We start from the raw sequence: 22,609 nt of genomic DNA on the forward strand, positions 1-22,609 counted from the left end.
TTTCACCTTTTCATTATGGGCTCAGACCAGGCTTACTTTCTAATAAAAAAAGCTGAAGTAAGTTTATAGAAATATTCAGGAAGTATGCATATATCACTGTTTAGATTAGGATCATTCAGAGGTAGTTGTGTAAAGATATGCCTTGATAGAATTGAATGTAACAAACATGAAACCTGTTCCTAGATGATGAGCAGTGGACAGCCCAGCAGCGTGACGGCTCCAGTGTTTCAGTCCAGTGGTCTGCTGGTGGAGAGGAGATCTCCCTCATCTCTGAGGACTACTTCCCCATGTACTTTGTGGCTCCAGGTACTGTGTGACTGACACTAACTCAAATACTTTTTTTGAGAAAGAGGGACTTTTATTTTTAAACTGTTGTGGCGAAGAAGACTTCATTGGAGTGAGCCTAACAAGTATTTTCTTATCTCGTTACTGTAGAGAGGTTCCTGGGCAATCAGCTGCTGAGTTACGGCCAGAACCTCACCCTGAACTTCCGGGTAGACAGGAGAGACACACGCCTTTCGGCTGAAGATGTGGTTCTGGAGGGGGCTGGCCTCAGAGTGGCTGTGCCTCTCATTGCTCAGGGAAATGCCTATCCTGGGGAGAACATGCAGAAGTTTGTGTTCAGGTTGGTGGAAATCATGCAGCCTTAACCTACAGATGTGTATACTGTAGAATACCAGCACAACAAAAGTAAATCGTTTGTAATATGAAAGTTGACTTTTTACCATCTATTCTGTGGTAATAACATACTTTTGAAATTGTCACATAGAAAGCAAATGTATACATTTGTCTGTTATCTGATGTTGTGAATGCCCCTCTTTTTTCTGTTAGGCTCCACGACAGCACAGACTACCCCTGGAGGCCCACCCTCCCTCAGTCTGAATTCCAGAAGCTCCTGCACAATCTGACGTCCATCAAGATCCGTGGCACCTACAGCGAGAGAAGTATGCATCCACTCGTCCGCCCCGCCTCACCTCACAATGTAAACCATACACCCTGGTTTAGGGCCTGTATTCATAAAGGATCTCAGAGTAGGAGTACTGATCTATGATCATGTTTCCCCTGTACATAAAGGGCAGAAAACGGATCCTAGGTCAGCACTCCTACTTAGAGACGCTTCATGAATATGGGCCCAAGCCTACAGTAGTATCTGTAGGATTGGACCATGACAAGCTTGGGAGTAAGTTAGGTCAAGCGAACTGATACGCTTGGATTTCATATGCTTTTAACAGTTCTGAGGACATCTCTCAGCTAATCACAGAGAGGATGTTGAAACTCCAACCTAGTCATAATATTAGTGCTCAGGTTAAGGCTGAATCTTTCTCATTTCCCCTAAAGCCACCACGTGGTGATGATTTGCCCTGTTATTGAGGTCATCAGATCCTCTCTGAACAAATATCCAGATAACTCTAAGGGCAAAAACATAGTAATAGTCACTTACCTCAATACTTTAGACATTACCAATGAGGCCTAATCAATGCAATGAAAATGGAAAGCTGGGAGACAAGAATGTTGGTGGTCTGTGTCTTTGATTCCTTGTCAACATTTCGGCCTAGTGGCCTTTCTCAAGACAAGATGCAGACATCTAATCAATTCTCATCGTTCCCCAGGTGCTGGCTACCTTGACGATGTAATGCTGATCACGGCGAGGAGTGGTCCAGGGACCCCGGCCCGCTGGGTAGAGAAGTGTACCTGCCCTCAGGGCTACATGGGACAGCATTGTGAGATGTGCGCCCTGGGATACAGGAGGAGCAGACCAGACCTGGGGGCCTTCAGTTCCTGTGACGCCTGCAACTGTAACGGACACAGTGACACGTGCAACCCCGACACAGGTGAGTGAGATGACAATGAGTGGCTGACACCCTAATGTTGCCCAATTCCCTATATAGTGCACTACTGTAGAGCAGGGCCCATAGGGAAACAACAAGGAGTAGAGACTGGAGACGAGTCCTCAATCATCACATGACTGGTTGGGTATATGTCTCAGCCAGGAGCCATGCAGTACACCTGGGGTTCTATCTGCTATGGCTAAATGTGTCTGTGTTTGGAACAGTGGAATGTTCAACATTTAAATGTCCTTGTTATCTTAGAGTGGAACAGAACATGGAGTAACAGATCACACCAACATCAGCCAGTAATAACACTCTGCTATAAAGAGATTTGTCTGTGTGTCCAATGGTTTAAAACATGACTGATAGGATGTCGTTGTAAATAAGAATGTATCTTAACTGACTTGCCTAGTTAAATAAAGGTTAAATAAATAAAATAGGCAGCCTACTCTCTCCTCATCTACTATAAAAAGGTGTCTGGATATAAAATAGTGGGCCCTTTAAACTCTCATCGGTCTTAGACTCCCCCCTGGTGGCGGGAAGGGAAAGGGGATAGCTAGTCAGTTGCGTAACGGAATGCATTCACCCGAAGTGTGTCTTCCGCGCTTAACCCAACCCCTCTTAATCAGAGACATGACGTGTGTGTTTGATGTCTGTTTGAAGGGATGTGTGACTGCCAACACAACACAGCTGGGCTCAGTTGTGAGAGGTGTAAAGACGGTTACTATGGAGATTCCACTGTGGGGAGTTCCAGCGACTGCAAGCCCTGCCCCTGCCCCGGAGGATCCACTTGTGCTGTCGTTCCTAAGACCAAGGAGGTTGTCTGCACCAACTGTCCCACAGGAACCACAGGTAATATTTAAAGAGAGATTGTGATTAAAAAAATAAAAAACAAAAAACGCATGTAAGTAATCTGTGATGGAAACGTTGCAGATTTATAGATTAGAACCAAATCAACTGTTAGGGATAGTCTGTAGGTAGTTTTGAAAGTGTCAAGTACTGGTTGAATTATTTTCTATTTATCACAATTCAAGACTGTTTATAAAAAATTAAATTAACATATTTATAAAGTGGATCAACTTTATAGGTCTCATTTGCAGTAGAGCCTGTTTTTTAATACAAAGAAAAAACAACATATGCATAAATACACAGACACAAGACATATACGCATTAAGAAAAAAAATCACTATTAACATTTAAAAAATCTGAAATAGATTTTTTGAATTGTGTAAGAGGCACTAGAACATCCATTCTAATAGTTTTTTGTAAATTGTTTCACATGTAAGGTGCAGCATAACTGTAGGTGCAGTTACTTTCCGATCTGTGTAGAAACTGGGGGGGATCTGAAGTGTAATGTAATTCATCAACCTAGTTTTAGAATGAGTCATTCTATAAGAGATTAGAGATGTCAAATACATTCGATGTTTTTGGATTAACGCTTTATAGATAAATAACATAAAATTCTGCTCTCTTCTGCCGGCTAAAGAGGCCCAAAACTACTTCTTGATATAAGGAATAGTGGTACGTTTTGAAACCAGAGCCAGTAATGAACCTTGGGGCACAACAATATACAGCATCCAAGGGTTTAAAGTGTGGACGCTGCAGCATGAATGTAAATAACATCCACATATTCCAATACACACATAAAGGTGGCCTGAACCATTTTCTTTCTATTAACAGATGATAAACAGACTTTGATTCCGTAAAAGAAACCAATCTTAAACTTCAACTTTGTAAATGGATAAAACATCATGATGAATGTTCCAAATTGTGTTTATTGTATGTACCTATTTCTCAATTCAGTTCAGGAGCTGTATGTATGGCAGCTTTTATTAGATATTCAAATATATTCATTATCACGTAATCCAAACTATGAATTGCATCTTTCCCCAGGCAAGCGCTGTGAGCTGTGTGATGACGGTTTCTTCGGAGACCCCCTGGGTGAGAACGGGCCGGTGAGGGTGTGTCGGGCCTGTAAGTGTAGCGACAACATCGACCCCAACGCTGTGGGCAACTGTGACCGAGAGACCGGGGAGTGCCTCAAGTGTATCTACAACACAGACGGCTTCTTCTGCGACCGCTGCAAAGAGGGCTTCTATGGAAACCCTCTGGCCACCAACTCCAACGACAAGTGCAAACGTAAGATGAGAAAATGATCAGCATGACGTGTCTGTGTGTGTGTACAGTTGAGTTCCACATACTGACTGATGTGTTCATCGGTGATAATGGGTCTCTCTCTCTTCCATTCTATCCTGTGTACTGTTGAGTTCCACATACTGTACAGAGATGACTGATGCTTGCAGTGGTAGTCATGGGTTTCTCTTCTCTCCTGTCCCCAGCCTGCTCCTGCTCTCCATACGGCACAGTGGACAGACAAACCAGCTGTCTGCAGGTCACAGGCCAGTGCCCGTGTCTCGCCCACGTCACCAACAGGGACTGCAGCGCTTGTGAGCCTGGCTTCTTCAACCTGCAGAGCGGAACAGGTTGCGAACGGTCAGTACCCACTCTGTAGACCTTCACTCTTTACACCTTAATATCCAGCTTTTAGTAGAAGCATTTCTGAGTAGTTAATAAGGTACTCCCTTGTAGAAAAGCCAAAGAAATAAACATTAATAATTATTAAAATTAATAATTATCTTACTAGAAATGGTGGTCTGTTATATGAGTCTTTAGCTGTTTGATTGTGTTCATGGCTATGTTTCAATAGCTAAGTTGTAATATGCCTTGATTTTATTTTGTTGTCGTGACAGATGCACCTGCAATCCTATTGGGTCCACCAATGGTCAGTGTGACATCGGTTCCGGTCAGTGTGAATGCCAGCCCGGCGTCACCGGTCTGCGCTGTGAACGCTGCGAGGTCAACTTCTTTGGATTCGGATTGTCTGGCTGCAAACGTATGGCTACCATACTTTTCCTTCTTTCTCTATCCTCTACCATTGTGATTAAACTCTTGCAACATTTCATATTATGGCGTGCAGATGTGCATTACTATATCACGTGTGGAGTTTGTGTCTGATGGGAAGAGAATATCATTCTAACTTGAAGAGTCCCCTCTGTATTTGTCATTGTAGCTTTTCAAACCTCCACTCTGGAATCACATGTTTTATGAGCCTTTTTCATTTATCCGTTTCTCTTCTTCCTCTATTTCAGCGTGCGACTGCGACCCAGAGGGCTCCTCTACGACCCAGTGTAAGGATGATGGCCGCTGCGAGTGCCGCCCAGGCTTTGTGGGAGCCAGGTGTGACATGTGTGAGGAGAACTACTTCTACAACCGCTCTACTCTCGGCTGCCAGCAGTGTCCATCTTGTTACTCTCTCGTCAGAGACAAGGTACAGACTCTTGGTGGTGTTTTCGTCAGTTGATTGTTTTTGTTAATAAAGTTGCATTCTAGCACACCATCTATCCTCCTTCCTTTCCTGTCTCTCTTCACTGTCTTTGTCCAAATATTTAAAAAAATATATTTAATTAAGTTGTGTGCTTGACATGTCTGTATAGCTGCATAGGCAACCACACTAACCCTTATGGTTTTACACTTACATAGGTGAACCAGCAGAGACAGAAGCTGCATGACCTGCAGAATTTGATTGACAACCTGGGCTCTACGTCGGAGGCTGTCAGTGACAAGGCCTTTGAGGACCGTCTAAAGCAGGCAGAGAAAGCCATCATGGACCTGCTGGAGGAGGCTCAGACCAGCAAAGGTACAGGACTCTAAATATGTCAATTTAAAATATATATATATATATATATATATATATATATTTTAAAGTAGGTCTCACTAGCTTGAAACAACTAGAATTAGACAAGAAAGGCCCTTATGTCAATTTTTAAAGATGTATTCGGCCTAATTAACTTGAAAGAATGCTGTTCTATCCCAGTAGAGTTAAATCAAATGATTCAGGAATGTTTGTTGTGAATGCTGTTTTCAGTTATGTAGTGGGGTGGTATGCACACATCCATTAAACCTTGTCCCGGGTGCTGGATCAGAGAGGATTATGTGAAATGTACTTTTATTTACTTCTTATTATATATTTTCAGATGTAGACAAAGGCCTGCTGGAGCGCCTGGGAAACCTGAACAACACGCTGACCACTCAGTGGAACCGTCTGCAGAACATCAGGAACAGTGTGGACGACACGGGAACCCAGACCGACAAGGCCCGCAACCGGGTCCGAGACGCTGAGGACCTGGTCGACCGCGCCCGCGAGGAACTGGATAAGGCCAAGGACGCCATCAGCAAACTGGTCGGTCATCCCCTAATGATAATTTTGAGAAATGTATTTGTTTTATGCAATATTCATCTAATATTCTACCATGTATGATCAGTTTCTAGATAATTTTTTTGTCATGTTGCTAGGATAATAATGTCCATTCTAGGGATTCTGTATGTGATTATATTGCTCCAGGTGTTCAGTAAGATACTTGGAGCTGAATAATTACATATAGAATTCATAGAATGGACATTAGCATCCTAGCAACATGACAAAAAAATGAACGCCTTCATTCTAAAAACTGATCATATTTGGTAAAATATTGTATATAACAAATAATTCTATTATGAACGGTAGGATCTCGATGCTTTGAGCACCATGTTATTTGTCTATTTTTGTTGTACAGACCCCCAGTTCATATTTGGTCCTGTAGCACAATGAACAAGTCCTCCTGCATGAAAAAAGAAATAACATGGGTTCATTGATTTCGTACTTTATTATTTTTCTCGCCCAGGACATCAAAACACCCTCAAACACCGCAGATCCTAACAACATGACGCTTCTGGCAGAGGAGGCTCGCAATCTGGCCGACAAGTAAGAACTGCTACAATGATGAAACAATTGTTGTTCTCTGAAATGTATTGCCTGGGATGTCTGGGATGTGCTATTCTTGGCTGAAAAATGGGGAACTCTCAAAAGAATGAAATATGAATTGCTATAATTAAATCAACATAATTGGTAGGCCAGAACAAAAGTGTATATTTTTGGGTGCGTGAACCCTATCACCACTTTTTATCTTATTTTTCTTGAGCTGTAAGAAGCCCCGTCACGTAGTCGATGAAAAATATAAGCCTCATCCTGTTACATCTGTAGACATAAAATGGATGCGGATCAAATCGAGAAGATCGCCAAGGATGCCAACAACACATCCACCAAGGCTCTCAACCTGCTGATGAAGACTCTAGATGGCGAGGGAAAGACCAACAAAGACATTGACGAGCTCAACAGGAAGTATGTCACTGTCAGCAACAGCACTTTTCTGTGATGATTCCTCCTTAATTTTGTCAATCGAAATGAATCCCATTTCAGGAACATTTATTCTGTCCGGAACATGTCATAAGCTAGTACAGGTTCAAATCTCCTCACCACTTTTATAATTGAAACCGTCATGTTCACCCTCTTAGATACAATGAAGCAAAGGACCTGGCTAAGAACCTGGAGAAACAGGCCAACAAGGTGCATGCTGAGGCAGAGGAGGCAGGCGACAAAGCCCTGAAGATCTACGCTAACCTGACCAGCCTGCCACCCTTCAACACCAAATCACTGGAGGTCAGTTGCATGAAGTGACTAATCCTCTTTTAGGGGGAGACAGGTCTGCATCCCAAATGGCACCCTATTCCCTTAATAGTGCACTACTGGTCAAAATTAGTGCACTAGAAAGGGAATAGGATGTCATTTGGGAGGTAGGCAGCATCAGGCATCTCTTTATTGATGAAACAACCCTTTGGAATATTTTCCCTGTCATGAATGATTGACAGGATACTCTTCAGATTCATTGAAAGGGTTTGTGTATCACAAGACATACATGAAAATGTAAATGGCCATAAGGACATTACTGAAGTCGTTTCCAAGTCTTGAAAGATAACTTACCTTGACTTCTGATTACAGGACGAAGCGAGCAAGATCAAGAAGGAGGCGTCAGACCTGGACAAACTGATTGACAAGACAGAGAAGGAGTACAACGACCTGAGGGACGACCTGAGAGGGAAGGAGACTGAGGTCCGCAAGCTGCTGGAGAAGGGAAAGACTGAGCAGCAGGTAGGACAGGAGACCATTACTTAGGGTTGCAAAATGTTGATAACGTTCCCAAATTCTCAGGCTACCAGAAATCCCAGTTGGAGGATTCCCTGATTTCCTGCTTATTCCAGCCTGATTCCAGGAATCTTCCAACCAGGATATCTGGAAAATCAGGGGCCTCATAACAATTGTGTAAATTTCACACAAAATATCTGCATGTGCCATTTATGAAAGGAATACAACCGTAAAAAAATATTGAGATTTCTAAACTTGCCGCACACCATACGTACGCATGTTTCCCGTTATAAATCCGACCCATCCTAAAACTGTGAACGTGCATTAGAACTCTGAAAAACACCCTCCATTCACGGAGGCTGGGAATTGCCAGGGACCTTGCGATACAATATTATCCCGATACCTAGGTGCCGAAACGATGTGTCTTGCAATTCTCACGATTCTATATTTATTGCCGATTCGGTACTGTGATTTTATTGTGATTCGATGTTCCAAACTTTTTCCTCACCATATGTCTGCTGCAGAGGGACAAGAGAGAGCCCGTTTTGATCAGTAATGGAAATAAAAGTGCTAAAAACAAATTGGCTCCATATTTAAGAAGAAGATGGTGCAGGTACAGCCAACATAATATTGCGATATTGTCAAGACGATACGTTATATCGTAAAAAAAATTAGCGCGAAATGTAACTGTATAGGCTTTTTGCCCCCCCCCCATCAGTACGATTCAGCATTTATGGTGACAATAACGGCCCTTTATTTGCTGTTTAATTTTGAACTATTGAAATGGGCCACGGCTGTTCCTAAAATAAAGAGCAATGGCTAGTTAGATCACATTTCTGTAGAGCTGTGGGCAGAATGATTTGATATTTTGCAGGGACTTTTTCAAACTAAACATCAAATAAAATGACATTTTATTGGTCACATTCACATATTTAGCAGATGTTATTGTGGGTGTAGCGCAATGCTGGTGTTCCTAGCTCAAACAGTACAGTAGAATCTAACAATTCACAACAATACACAAATGTAAAAACTAAAAGAATTAAGAAATATATAAATATTAGGACGAGCAATGTCGGAGTGGCATTGACTAAAATACAGTAGAATAAAATACAGTATATTCATAAGAGATGAGTAAAGCAGTATGTAAACATTATTAAAGTAACTAGTGTTCCATTATTATTGTGGCCAGTGATTCTATGTACAGTTGAAGTCGGAAGTTTACATACACTTAGGTTGCAATCATTTTTCAACCACTCCAGAAATTTCTTGTTAACTAACTATAGTTTTGGCAAGTCGGTTAGGACATCTACTTTGTGCATGACACAAGTAAATTTTCCAAAAATTGTTTACAGACAGATTATTTCACTTATAATTCACTGTATCACAATTTCAGTGGGTCAGAAGTTTACATATACACTAAGTTGCCTGTGCCTTTAAACAGCTTGGAAAATTCCAGAAAATGATGTCATGGCTTTAGAAGCTTCTGATAGGCTAATTGACATCATTTGAGTCAATTGGAAGTGTACCTGTGGATGTATTTCAAGGCCTACCTTCCAAATCAGTGCCTCTTTGCTTGCCATCATGGGAAAATCAAAAGAAATCATCCAAGACCTCAGAAAAAAGATTGTAGACCTCCACAAGTCTGGTTCATTCTTGAGAGCAATTTCCAAACGCCTGAAGGTACCACGTTCATCTGTACAAACAATAGTACGCAAGTATAAACACCATAGGACCATGCAGCCGCCATACCGCTCAGGAAGGAGACGCTTCTGTCTCCTAGAGATGAATGTACTTTGGTGCGAAAGGTGCAAATCAATCCCAGAACAGCAGCTAAGGACCTTGTGAAGATGCTGGAGGAAACATGTACAAAAGTATCTACATCCACAGCAAGGAAGAAGCTACTGCTCCAAAACTGCCGGAAAAAAAGCCAGACTACGGTTTGCAACTACACATGGGGACAAAGATCATACTTTTTGGAGAAATGTCCTCTGGTCTGATGAAACAAAAAAAGAACTGTTTGGCCATAATGACCATTGTTATGTTTGGAGGAAAAAGGGGGAGGCTTGCAAGCCGAAGAACACCATCCCAACCGTGAAGCACGGGGGTGGCAGCATCATGTTGTGGGGGTGCTTTGCTGCAGGAGGGACTGGTGCACGTCACAAAATAGATGGCGTCATGAGGAAGGAAAATAATGTGGATATATTGAAGCAACATCTCAAGACATCAGTCAGGAAGTTAAAGCTTGGTCACAAATGGGTCTTCCAAATGAACAATGACCCGAAGCATACTTCCAAAGTTGTGGCAAAATGGCTTAAGGACAAAAAAGTCAAGGTATTGGAGTGCTCATCACAAGCCCTGACCTCAATCCTATAGAAAATTTGTGGGCACAACTGAAAAGTGTGTGCGAGCAAGGAGGCCTACAAATCTGACTCCGTTACACCAGCTCTGTCAGGAGGAATGGGCCAAAATTAATTTACTTATTGTGGGAAGCTTGTGGAAGGCTACCCGCAACGTTTGACCCAAGTTAAACAATTTAAAGGCAATGCTACTAAATACTAATTGAGTGTATGTAAACTTCTGACCCACTGGGAATGTGATGAAAGAAAGAAAAGCTGAAATAAATCACTCTCTCTACTATTATTATTATTGTTATTCTGACGTTTCACATTCTTAAAATAAAGTGGTGATCCTAACTGACCTAAGACAGGGAATTTTTACGAGGATTTTTACAAATGTCAGGAATTGTGAAAAACTGAGTTGAAATGTATTTGGCTAAGGTGTATGTAAACTTCCGACTTCAACTGTATATAGAGCTACGGTGCAGGGACGAGTAACCAGGTGGTAGTGATGGCTGTTTATCAGTCTCTCGGTCCCAGCTTTGATGCACCTGTACTGACCTTGCCTTCTGGATGATAGCGGGGTGAACAGGCTGTGGCTCGGGTGGTTGATGTCCTTGATGATCGTTTTGGCCTTCCTGTGACATTTGGTGCTTTAGGTGTACTCGAGGGCAGGCAGTGTGCCCCCGGTGATGCGTTGACCAGACTCTGGAGAGCCCTGCGGTTGCGGGTGGTGCAATTGCCGTACCAGGCGGTGATACAGACCGACAGCATGCTTTCAATTGTGCATCTGTAAAAGTTTGTGAGGGTATTATGGGTCAAGACACATTTTTTTCTGCCTCCATCACACTGTCTGTGTGGTTGGACCAATTCAGATTGTCAGTGATGTGTACGCCGAGGAACTTGAAGTTATCCACCTTCTGCACTGCGGTGCTGTTGATGTGGATAGGGGCGTACTCCCTCTGCTGTTTCCTGAAGTCCACGATCAGCTCCTTTGTTTTGTTGATGTTGAGGGAGAAGTTATTTTCCTGGTAACACAAGGCTGTCTCTTCTTCGTTGGTAATCAGGCCTACTACTGTTGTTTTCTGCAAACTTGATGATTGAGTTGGAGGAGTGCGTGCCACGCAGTCATGGGTTAACAAAGGAGTACAGGAGGGTGCTGAGTACACACCCTTGTGGAGCTCCTGTGTTGAGGATCAGCGAAGTGGAGGTGTTGTTTCCTACCTTCACCACCTGGGGCGGCCCGTCAGGAACCAGTTGCACAGGGCGGAGTTCTGACCCAGGGCATCAAGCTTAATGATGAGCTAGGAGGGTACTATGGTGTTGAAGGCTGAGCTATAGTCAATGAACAACATTCTTACATGGGTATTCCTCTTGTCCAGATGGGATAGGGCAGTGTGCAGTGCATTGGCGATTTCATCGTCTGTGGATCTATTGGGGCGGTAAGCAATTAGAAGTGGGTCTATGGTGTCAGGTAAGGTAGAGTCGATATGATCCTTGACTAGTCTCTCAAAGTCCTTCATGATGACAGAAGTGAGTGTTACAGGGCGGTAGTCATTTACTTCAGTTACCTTTGCTTTCTTGGGTACAGGAACAATGGTAGACATCTTGAAGAAACTGGGGACAGCGGACTGGGATAGGGAGCGATTGAATGTGTCCGTAGACACTCCAGCCAGCTGGTCTGCGCATGCTCTGAGGACACGACTAGGGATGCCGTCTGGGCCGGGAGCTTTGCGAGGGTTAACACGCTTAATTGTCTTACTCAAGTCGGCCACGGAGAACGAGAGCCCACAGTCCTTGGGAGCGGGCCGCGTCGGCGGCGCTGTGTAATCCTCAAAGCGGGCAAAGGCTGTTTAGCTTGTCCGGGAGCAAGACATCGGTGTCTGCAACATGGCTGGTGTCCCCTGCATGCATACATTGTCTGCGCGTTCTGCAAGATTGATTGTATATTCAAAACATTCAATAAAATGCAAATCAATTACTTAAAAATCATACAATGTGATTTTCTGGATTTTTGTTTTAGATTCCGTCTCTCACAGTTGAAGTGTACCTACGATAAAAATTACAGACCTCTTACATGCTTTGTAAGTAGGAAAACCTGCAAAATCGGCAGTGTATCCAATACTTGTTCTCCCCACTGTATATAATATATACTACCATTCAAAAGTTTGGGGTCACTTAGAAATGTCCTTGTTTTCCATGAAAACCTACATGAAATGAGTTGTAAAATGAGTAGGAAATATAGTCGAGACGTTGACAAGGTTATAATTAATCATTTTTAATTGAAATAATTGTGTCCAAACTTTACTTTCGTCAAAGAATCCTCAATTTGCAGCAATTACAGCCTTGCAGACCTTTGGCATTCTAGTTGTCAATTTGTTGAGGTAATATGAAGAGATTTCACCCCATGCTTCCTGAAGCATCTCCCACAAGTTGGATTGGCTTGATGGGCACTTCTGACGTACCATACTGTCAAGCTGCTCCCACAACAGCTCAATAGGGTTGAGATCCGGTGACTGTGCTGGCCACTCCATTATAGACAGAATGAATACCAGCTGACTGCTTCTTCCCTAAATAGTTCTTGCATAGTTTGGAGCTGTGCTTTGGGTCATTGTCCTGTTGTAGGAGAAAATTGGCTCCAATTAAGCGCCGTCCACAGGGTATGGCATGGCGTTACAAAATGGAGTGATAGCCTTCCTTCTTCAAGGTCCCTTTTACCCTCTACAAATCTCCCACTTTACCACCACCAAAGCACCCCCAGACCATCACATTGCCGCCACCATGCTTGACAGATGGCGTGAACCACTCCTCCAGCATCGTTTCATTTTTTCTGCATCTCACGAATGTTCTTCTTTGTGATCCGTACACCTCAAACTTAGATTAGTCTGTCCAGTGTCTGTGTTCCTTTGCCCATATTAATCTTTTCCTTTTATTGGCCAGCCTGAAATATGGCTTTTTCTTTACAACTTTGCCTAGAAGGCCCGCATCCCGGAGTCGCCTCTTCACTGTTGACGTTGAGACGGGTACATTTTAATGACGCTGCCAGTTGAGGACTTGTGATGAGTCTGTTTGTCAAACTAGGCACTCTAATGTACTTGTCCTCTTGCTCAGTTGTGCACCGGGGCCTCCCACTCCTCTTTCTATTTTGGTTAGAGCCAGTTTGCACTGTTCTGCGAAGGGAGTAGTACACAGCGTTGTACTTCAGTTTCTTGACAATTTCTCGCATGGAATAGCCTTCATTTCTCAGAACAAGAATAGACTGACGAGTTTCAGAAGAAAGTTCTTTGTTTCAGCCCGTTTTGAGCCTGTAATCATTTTGTGTGTGTGTGTTTATTTGCACCCATCTCATTGAACTAATCCATTGCGGAGGCTTAGAATAAAAGCCAATTTGTGCTTGATCCGAAAATGTGGTCGGAGGCTCCATATGGACGGTGTGACGCAATTGCGAAGCCTCCAGAAGCATGCAGAGGCCAAATCAAGCTCTATACTGCATCACCATGCGCCTCTGACATTTTTTTTTACAACGCGCAGGGCTTTGTATAGCACTTCTCTCCAGAATGCCTATTTGTCAATATTCAGAACTTATTTGTGTGAATTGTGTATGTCAATATCCATTTACATATATCACCAGTAGTACATTTACTGTTAATTCCTATCGTTTCTAATCTACAATGTTTGTTACTTTGGCCATGGTCATTTTTGTTATGGCATTCAATATTCTTATTCCTGTCTTTCCATTGTCATTGTCGGAGTGGACACATTGTTTGCGGAGTGCACAACCTACGCCACACTTTTGAGAAACACGTTTTTGGTTTATTTCATTCCATTTGCAAGTTTTGGCTATTTATTTATTTTATTTGGAGCTCTCCTGTCAATGTTTAGTAAGGACATGCACGCATAGAAGTAGGCCTATAGTCTACCTGGCCAAATGTAAGCATATAAATGTGCCCATTTGGGGATCTGATAGTTTTTCTGATTGGCTGAACACACCACCACCAATGACCTGTGGAGCTTCTCAAGGTAATGTTTTCTTCACGTCAAACAAGCAAGCAAACAAGTCTGTTTTTCCATCCATTGAGAATATAATAGTTCTTCAATGTATTAAAAAATTATTTCCAGCTCTCTCCCTTTCAATAACCACTCTGATCCAGGAAACGTCATAAAATAGGCCAACCTGGTTACTTCTTATCAGTGCATGCTTTGGACTGAAATAGGTTCTGGTACTCATTTTGGGTGCTGGTACTATTTATATTTAGGTGCACGAGCTCCACAATACTTTTGAGATAATATTCTATAAAAGGAACAGGAGCTCAAGCAGTATAAAATTTCTGGTACTCTGCTCCGGTGAGCTCCTGCTCAAGTCAAGCACTGCTTCTTAACCCTTGCACAAATAGCCTACAGCTGTGTCTGTCTCGAGCTCACTGGCAACTGAGGGACCAGAATATTTTATACAATGTTGCATGTTCACTAGCTTCAGGCAGACCCAAGTTAATAGTTGATACAATGTTTCAAATAAAAAAATTGGTGAGGACGACGAGCACGAAGATGAGCTTATCGGAGACGGTTTCTGACCGTTTGTGTAGAAATGCTCACGATCAGGGATGTCAACAAATTTGTTCACAACATTTGAAAGAAGCTTTTTGTGTGTATGGAACATTTCTGCTATCTTTCTTTTGTTTCAGCTCATGAAACATGGGACCAACACTTTACATGTTGTGTTTATATTTCCAGTGTAATTACAGTAGCCTACTTATTTCAATGTAAAAGGTCAACTGTCTGTTCAACTGTTAAATTCGACTGTGTAGCCCATTATAAACCACACTGTCTATTGGATCGCATACAGCAAAACTTGAAATACGTATAGCCTATCTATTTACTAGGCTCAAATTTGTTGTAGGCTGGGAATATGAACCCATCACAGCCAGGAAAGGTGAGGAATTTCTACTGCAATCGTTATGAAAATTAAATGAATAGGAAATAGATTCCTATGTCTAATTATTCTAGATTCCCCCCAAAAAACACACAGCGGCAAATGGCTCCTGTTTTTTATTTTAATTTCAATAGCGTGTCATTACATCCCCCATTTTCACAAAATATGCCTACTTACTTGCCTCCAATGCAATACTTTAACCACTAGATATTGTATGTAAAGTTTAAGGTTTTATAAATGTCAACTTTTGCATGAAAACTGGCGAATGCATGTTTTGTACGTAAGTAACGTTTATAAATGAGGCCCTTGGAAAGTTTGGGAACATTACCAGAATTTCGCAACACTGCCTTTTTTTAAACTTTCTCTTTCTTGTGTATATAACCTTTGCTCTAAATAGACAAACGTCAACATGTGATTTTTGCCTCGCATGTAAACCTCGTAAGGTGGTGGTTTCCTCCTTGAAAAAACTGGAGTGTGTCTCCATCTAAGATTAGCTTTAGCGTGCCTCATTAAAGGAGGCATGAAATTGAAAATGACCACATTGTATATGTGAAGAATTACCACAGTATTTATGGGCCTCCTCACTCGTTCAACCACTAAGTATATTGAAAATGAGCAAGTCATGACGCCAGAATTATTCAGATTAATTGAGTAGTATGCATGGCTCTAAATTAACATGTTTCGTTGGTAGCACTGGTGCTCCTAGCTAAGAAAATTTAGGAGCACCCAGAAAAATATGTTTAAATTGACTGATGACTGATTCCCCCATCTCTCTGTCTCTGTCTGTCTGTCTGTCTCTGTGTCTGTCTGTCTCTGTGTCTGTCTGTCTCTGTCTCTGTCTCTCTATCTGTCTGTCTGCGTTTCTGTGTCTGTCTCTGTCTGTCTCTGTGTCTGTGTCTGTGTCTGTCTGTCTCTGTGTCTGTCTGTCTCTGTGTTTGTCTGTCTCTGTGTCTGTCTGTCTCTGTGTTTGTCTGTGTCTGTCTGTCTCTGTGTCTGTCTGCCTCTGTGTCTGTCTGCCTCTGTGTCTGCCTCTGTGTCTGCCTGCCTCTATGTCTGTCTCTGTGTCTGCCTGTGTCTGTCTGCCTCTGTGTCTGTCTGCCTCTGTGTCTGTCTGCCTCTGTGTCTGTCTGCCTCTGTGTCTGCCTCTGTGTCTGCCTCTGTGTCTGCCTCTGTGTCTGCCTCTGTGTCTGCGTCTGTGTCTGCGTCTGTGTCTGCGTCTGTGTCTGCGTCTGCCTCTGTGTCTGCCTCTGTGTCTGTCTCTGTGTCTGTCTCTGTCTCTGTGTTTGTCTCTGTCTCTGTGTTTGTCTCTGTGTCTCTCTCTGTCTGTCTGTCTCTGTGTTTGTCTCTGTCTGTGTGTCTGTCTCTGTCTGTCCAGACTGCAGATCAGTTGCTGGCTCGTGCTGATGCTGCCAAGGCGCTGGCTGAGGAGGCTGCCAGCAAGGGGAGGTCCACCTACCAGGAGGCCCAAGACATTCTGGGAAATCTGAGAGGTACGTAGGAACAGGACTGGTAGAGAGGCCAGAGAAGGGTCCCTCTCTGCCCCATACTAACGTTAGATCAGGGGCTTATTTTATTCTGAATGGTAACAGTGAAAAGCGTATCCAGACTAGTATGTAGGATCTCAGATGGATGTGAAAGGGAATGCTAAAATAATAGTATAAAGCAAAGTAGTGAGTCACCATTATTTTTTATCACATATTAGATATGTAATCAATCTGTCTTCTCATTGTCCTTCTCCATTGTCAACACAGACTTTGACAAGAGGGTGAACGACAACAAGACGGCAGCTGAGAACGCCATGAAGAGAATCCCAGAGATCAACGCCACCATCGCTGCAGCCAATGAGAAGACCAAGCAGGCTGAGGGGGCGCTAGGCAACGCAGACGCAGACGCAAAGGAGGCCAAGAGCAAGGCGGAGGAGGCAGAGAAGATAGCCAGCGTTGTGCAGAAGGTACATTATATTTCTGTTATATTATAGCTAGATACATTATATGACCATTGTGTATGCTACAGTCCTGAAATGACAGGGCCAACATCAATGGTGGCCTCTTGATATAAAGTGTATATATAAATGGTGTCTCAGTAGATTACATTTTTTGTTTTTGTGGTCATTTAATGTGATGTTTCACATAAAATAATAAACCCTCTCTTTCCCCCTCTCATCTGATGTTTCACATACATTAATTACAGGTTTAATTGTTTATTAATGTAATACCTACTTTCAAATGGTCAACATCACTAATCCCTTTCTGTTCCCCTCTGCCTGTTCACCCCACAGGGTTCTGCTAAGACCAAGGCGGATGCAGAGAAGGCCTTTGAGGACACCAGGAAGCTGGATGGAGAGGTCAATAACATGATGGACCAGCTAAGTGCAGCGGAGGCAGAGCTGGCCAAGAAGAAGGCTGAGGCCGACCAGGACATGATGATGGCTAGCATGGTGCGTGTCTGTCTGTGTGCGTCCCAAATGGAACCCTGTGTTGTTCACTATTTTTGACCAGGGCCCATGGGGCTCTCGTCAAAAGTAGTGTACTATATAGGGGAATATGGTGTAATTTGGGATGCATACTCTGTATCTGGGGCTCTGTTGTTTACATCCACTGATATCATTCAATTCTCAGAATCTTAGGAACCCCATACTTAGGAATTTCTAGAAGATCTCTTTGGGTTGGAAATCATCCCCAGGTGCTCTGCGTGTTTGTGTACACAGAGCTGGAGTTGCAAAATGTTTATAGTCCTTGTTAACTTCTTATGGCTGCAGTCCCGTTAACGGGATCGATATGACAACAGCCAGTCGAAGTGCAGGGCGCCAAATTCAAAAAACAGAAATCTCATAATTAAAATTCCTCAGACATTCATGTGTCTTATATCATTTTAAAGGTAATCTTGTTGTTAATCCCACCAAAGTGTCCGATTTCAAATAGGCTTTTCAGCAAAAGCACTACAAACGATTATGTTAGGTCACCACAAAACCACAATAATCACAGCCATTTTTTCCAGCTAAAGATAGCTTCACAAAAACCAGAATAGAGATCAAATGTATCACTAACCATTGATTATTTTCATCAGATGACACTCATAGGACTTCATGTTACACAATACATGCATGTTTTGTTTGATTAAATTGATATTTATATCAAAAAATCTGAGTTTACATTGAGGTGACTAGATTCACTAGTGGCAAAAACATCAAGTGACTTTGCATAGCCACATCGTTTCAACAGAAATACTCATAAATATAGATGATAATACAAGTTATACACATGGAATTATAGATATACCTCTCCTTAATGCAACCGCTGTGTCAGATTACAAAAGAACTTTACGGAAAAAGAAACCCACGCTATAATCTGAGACGGCGCTCAAAAGTAAAACACCACAGCCGCAAAGATGGCGTCAACATAAACAAGAAAATATATGATAAATATTCCCTTACCTTTGATGATCTAGATCAGAAAGAACACCAGGAATCCCAGTTCCACAATAAATGTTTGTTTTGTTTGAAAAAATCTGTTATTTATGTCCAAATACCTTCTTTTGTTAGCGCGTCTGGTTTACATATCCAAACGCTAATTCTGGTCAGCGTTATATCGGACAAAAACTTCAAAAAGTGATATTACCGGTCGAAGAAACATTTCAAACTAAGTACAGAATCAATCATTAGGATGTTTTTAACATATAACTTCAATAAAGTTCCAACCGGAGTATTCTTTCTTGTCTTCGTGAGCAATGGAACGCAAGTGAGTACCATGAGGAAAAAGCGTGATCAGAAAATGGCTGCTTGATGGACACCTGACTGATTCTGCTATCATTCTCTCCCACAACATCATAGAAGTCTCATTAAAATTTCTATTGATGGTTGACATCTAGTGGAAGCCCTAGGCAGTGCACAATCATTCATATCTCAAGGGGATTTCATTAGGGACTCTGGTGAATACATACAAGCTCAGATTTCTGACTTCCTGTTTTGATTTCAACTCAGGATTTTGCCTGCCAATATGAGTTCTGTTAATCTCACAGACATAATTCAAGCAGTTTTAGAAACTTTAGAGTGTTTTCTATCCAATACTAATAATAATATGCAAATATTAGCAACTATGACTGAGGAGCAGGCCGTTTGATATGGGCACCTTTCATCCAGAAGTTAAAGTTGTTTAGAGACAATGAGACTAAACAATACGCAATAGGAAGTGGATGAGCAAGCTACTGAAGGTTAAAGGACCTCACAAGTGTTTACTGAGTTATCAGCTATCTTCGTTGTGGTCTGGAATCCTGACCTGACATGTCAACTATGTTGTTTTGGTATTTCAGGCATCAGACAATGCGAAGGAAGCTGAGGACAATTCCCGGAAAGCCAAGAGTGCAGTCAGGACCGTTCTCAACACCATCAACGACCTGCTCAAGTCACTGGGTGAGTGGTATTTGATTTAGCAAACTGGTTATTTCTGTAGGTATATGAATACAAAACAGGGATATAATTGTCTTGTGGTTCTGTTATTGTTTCTGGCTTGTGCATCGTGTGTAACCAAACAATATTCCATCATTCAGGGTTTTACTTGCACAAGTGAAAATGATTGTACTTAAATCATTGAGCTGAAGCTTACACCTCCTCTTTTCCGGTTCAGGCAACATTGACAAGGTGGACCTGAGCAAGCTGGGCTTGATTGAGGGGTCGCTGAAGCAGGCCAAAGACAAGATGGCGAACAGTGACCTGGACCGCAAGCTGGCGGAGCTGAACGACGTGGCCAAGAGCCAGGATGAGATGATCACCGACTACGACAGGCAGATCAAGGAGATCCAGTCTGACATCGCCAACCTCAACGACATCAAGAACACGTTACCCAATGGCTGCTTCAACACCCCATCCATAGAGCGGGCTTAACTCCCTCTATCTCCGACCCCTATCCCGACCCCTGTACCCTTCCTCATATCCCGTCTGTACCACTCCTTCCCACATCTAACACTCGGGCAGAATGCCACCGTTTTACCAAAACAGTTTGTCTTTTTTGGTCTTTTGTTTGTCTTTTTTTCAGCAAGAAGCCAATTTAAGCCAAGTTTCATGTTTTTACAGAAAGGAAGAGGGAAGAGCATAAGCGGCAGAACCTGAAATGAACTAAGGGCGGTCGACAAAAACCGCGTATCCATTCTCCTTAGGTGCAGCAGGTTAGGAGAGGTGTGACTTACCTCACTCCAGAAAACCCACATGACTGCACCACCTCCAGACTGTTCCTACACTACTACGTAGAGGAACCACACCAACAGAGAAAACAAGGAAAAATGTCCTCAGCCTTTTCAGATGCGTCTGTGTCATATTATATACCTTTTTTTATCTGATATGGTATCAAACAAGTTATCCTTACCCATCATTCTAGACCCAAGGGCATGTTGGGAATGGTTTGTCTGTGAGAGATTTTTTGTTTGTTGCTAAAGGTATTGAGAAACTTTCAATGCATATGTACCATCCTCTGTGTTATCAACCATTTATTTAAAAAAACAAACCGTGAAGGAATCCTTAAGTTTCTGTTTTGATTTGCCTCCATTCGCTCCCAAAGCTACATGTCTTGCATGGAGAAAGTATTCCTGTTACTATTATACATCTTTACAGTATTCAACACTACTATTCTGTTCCACATGCACAACTGAAAAGCTGTTCAATGAAACCAGCTTGTGGGTCTTTAAAATGGCTCTGATATGTTTGCCAGTTGAGACAGGCCTCTACCGCCCAGTGAAACATCATGGTTAAATATCATTTAAATCATTTATTTTAACACTACAAATCATGATTTTTGTTTGTTTTTTCCTCCCGAAGCTGCTGCTTAATACAGGTTTGCTGCAAATCACACATTAGCATTCTACACTACAAGGCAAAATTCTACACTATGCAACTTTGTACATTTGCGTAGCAAGACTTTATCTGATACACTGGTGCTAATAATGATTTCAAATGTTATATTTTTGTGTGAATGTTTTTTATTATGATAAAGAGTGAGGAATTGTTATTTGTGTAAATATATGCTTAAATGATTCAGGGCTGGCTGATTGTTAAACCCAAGGCCCAACAGCCACCTCGTATAGGTTCTATCACAAAAACAATCAACTGAAACCTCCACATAATATATAAATGTATATGATAAGTTCTGTGGTATAATATGCTTGTATACATGGCTCAGTGTTGTTGCCTCATAGCTCTGCCATTATTCATTTGTTTACTTCTCAGTGGGTGGTCACAAGTTAATTGATGAATGCTTTTATAACAAGAACCTTTACCTTTGACTGACAAGATCAGGACTTGTGTGTGTAAGGGATGGCCCTAAAGAAGCCATCTATCTACATTAAGCCTAACGTTTCATTTGACTGAATTTATATGCTTGTCTCCAAGAAAATAAGATTGGTCACAAGTTGCTAGTTAACCATTTTTTTTCTTAGTGTTTTGTGCCTTAATATGTGATTGTAATATTCACATCACTTAGTCCCTAACGAGGGCATCACGTTTATCGCACACATTGCATTACATTTCAAACATACACTCGTCTCATCACACGTTCACTACATGGTGTCCTTACATTTCAGTAGAACAGCAGGGATGTTGTCGACGGGTCCAGAACATCAGTCAGCCAGCCTCCATACAGTAAATGAATAGGTTATAACCTGGAAACTACTCGTCCTTTCCAGTTCCCGTTCAACATCGCTCATATCCTCAATACACCAATACTCACTCCTTTCCTTAGCCTTCTATCACGTTATCTGTTTGATAGTTATGTTTAGCTAACTTTTTGCCTAATTTTATAAGATGATGTGGCAGGGACTAAAACGATCTCTGCAGTGAACCATCTTTTACCCTCTATTACTCCTCCAGGTCACCACGCTGCTGTGGACGGATGTGCAGCACATACTGTTTGATGTATAAAACAGTATTTCTAATTTATAATGTCTCAAGTATTTGTATTATTTTGTACCCGTAGATGATGATATGTATGTGTTGCACAATCCTTTTGTGGTCTTTTGGCTATGGAGGGCATCTTCTGTTCTGTCGTACAATACAATACATTACAAGGCACCTAGTCACTGAAACATTTCATTTGTAAGGACCTGAGAAAACCCAGCTTGTTACCCATTTGCCTGTAAATTCAATCGTAACATTGAAGTAATAAAAAATAATTACAGGAACAGTTGATGTGTGATTGTATTGAATGTCATGCTGACTCAGTGTTCTGTACATTGCATTTGCGGAAATATGACAATGTTTCTCATGAATCTACTCCAGTCTACTCCGCAATGTAGTTTTATCTTGAGGTTATTTAGTCTTTAGAACATGCGGGACAATATGTTCCAGTTTATTAGTTGGGTCATTACATGAAATGAGTGCTTTAAAAAAAAATATATGTCAATGTGCACAAATATAGAATTTTAAAAGCCTGTTATATTAAATAAACTCTGCTTTACTCTAGACTACATGGAGAATTGTATACATCAGATTTTTTTTATATGAATAAAGACT

At 41.9% G+C, this 22,609-nt stretch overlaps 1 protein-coding gene across 1 annotated transcript in view; it reads left to right on the top strand.

Moving 5' to 3' along the window:
• Positions 1 to 22,280, top strand: part of LOC139550804 (laminin subunit gamma-1-like) — a 78,054-nt gene extending 55,774 nt beyond the window's left edge. The window contains exons 9-28 of the mRNA XM_071361975.1: positions 184 to 306; positions 436 to 625; positions 832 to 944; positions 1,611 to 1,832; positions 2,493 to 2,681; positions 3,723 to 3,968; positions 4,169 to 4,322; positions 4,580 to 4,722; positions 4,979 to 5,157; positions 5,370 to 5,526; positions 5,864 to 6,069; positions 6,551 to 6,630; positions 6,910 to 7,047; positions 7,221 to 7,365; positions 7,705 to 7,854; positions 16,490 to 16,604; positions 16,866 to 17,065; positions 17,393 to 17,551; positions 19,423 to 19,522; positions 19,737 to 22,280. Of these exons, the coding sequence (XP_071218076.1) occupies positions 184 to 306; positions 436 to 625; positions 832 to 944; positions 1,611 to 1,832; positions 2,493 to 2,681; positions 3,723 to 3,968; positions 4,169 to 4,322; positions 4,580 to 4,722; positions 4,979 to 5,157; positions 5,370 to 5,526; positions 5,864 to 6,069; positions 6,551 to 6,630; positions 6,910 to 7,047; positions 7,221 to 7,365; positions 7,705 to 7,854; positions 16,490 to 16,604; positions 16,866 to 17,065; positions 17,393 to 17,551; positions 19,423 to 19,522; positions 19,737 to 19,993 (3,266 nt within the window). The 3' untranslated portion in view covers positions 19,994 to 22,280. The remainder of the gene's footprint in view (positions 1 to 183; positions 307 to 435; positions 626 to 831; positions 945 to 1,610; positions 1,833 to 2,492; positions 2,682 to 3,722; positions 3,969 to 4,168; positions 4,323 to 4,579; positions 4,723 to 4,978; positions 5,158 to 5,369; positions 5,527 to 5,863; positions 6,070 to 6,550; positions 6,631 to 6,909; positions 7,048 to 7,220; positions 7,366 to 7,704; positions 7,855 to 16,489; positions 16,605 to 16,865; positions 17,066 to 17,392; positions 17,552 to 19,422; positions 19,523 to 19,736) is intronic.
• The last annotated feature ends 329 nt before the right edge of the window (positions 22,281 to 22,609 follow it).

Source organism: Salvelinus alpinus, chromosome 23, assembly GCF_045679555.1.
Source record: "Salvelinus alpinus chromosome 23, SLU_Salpinus.1, whole genome shotgun sequence".
In the NCBI taxonomy this organism is placed as follows: Eukaryota; Metazoa; Chordata; class Actinopteri; order Salmoniformes; family Salmonidae; genus Salvelinus; species Salvelinus alpinus.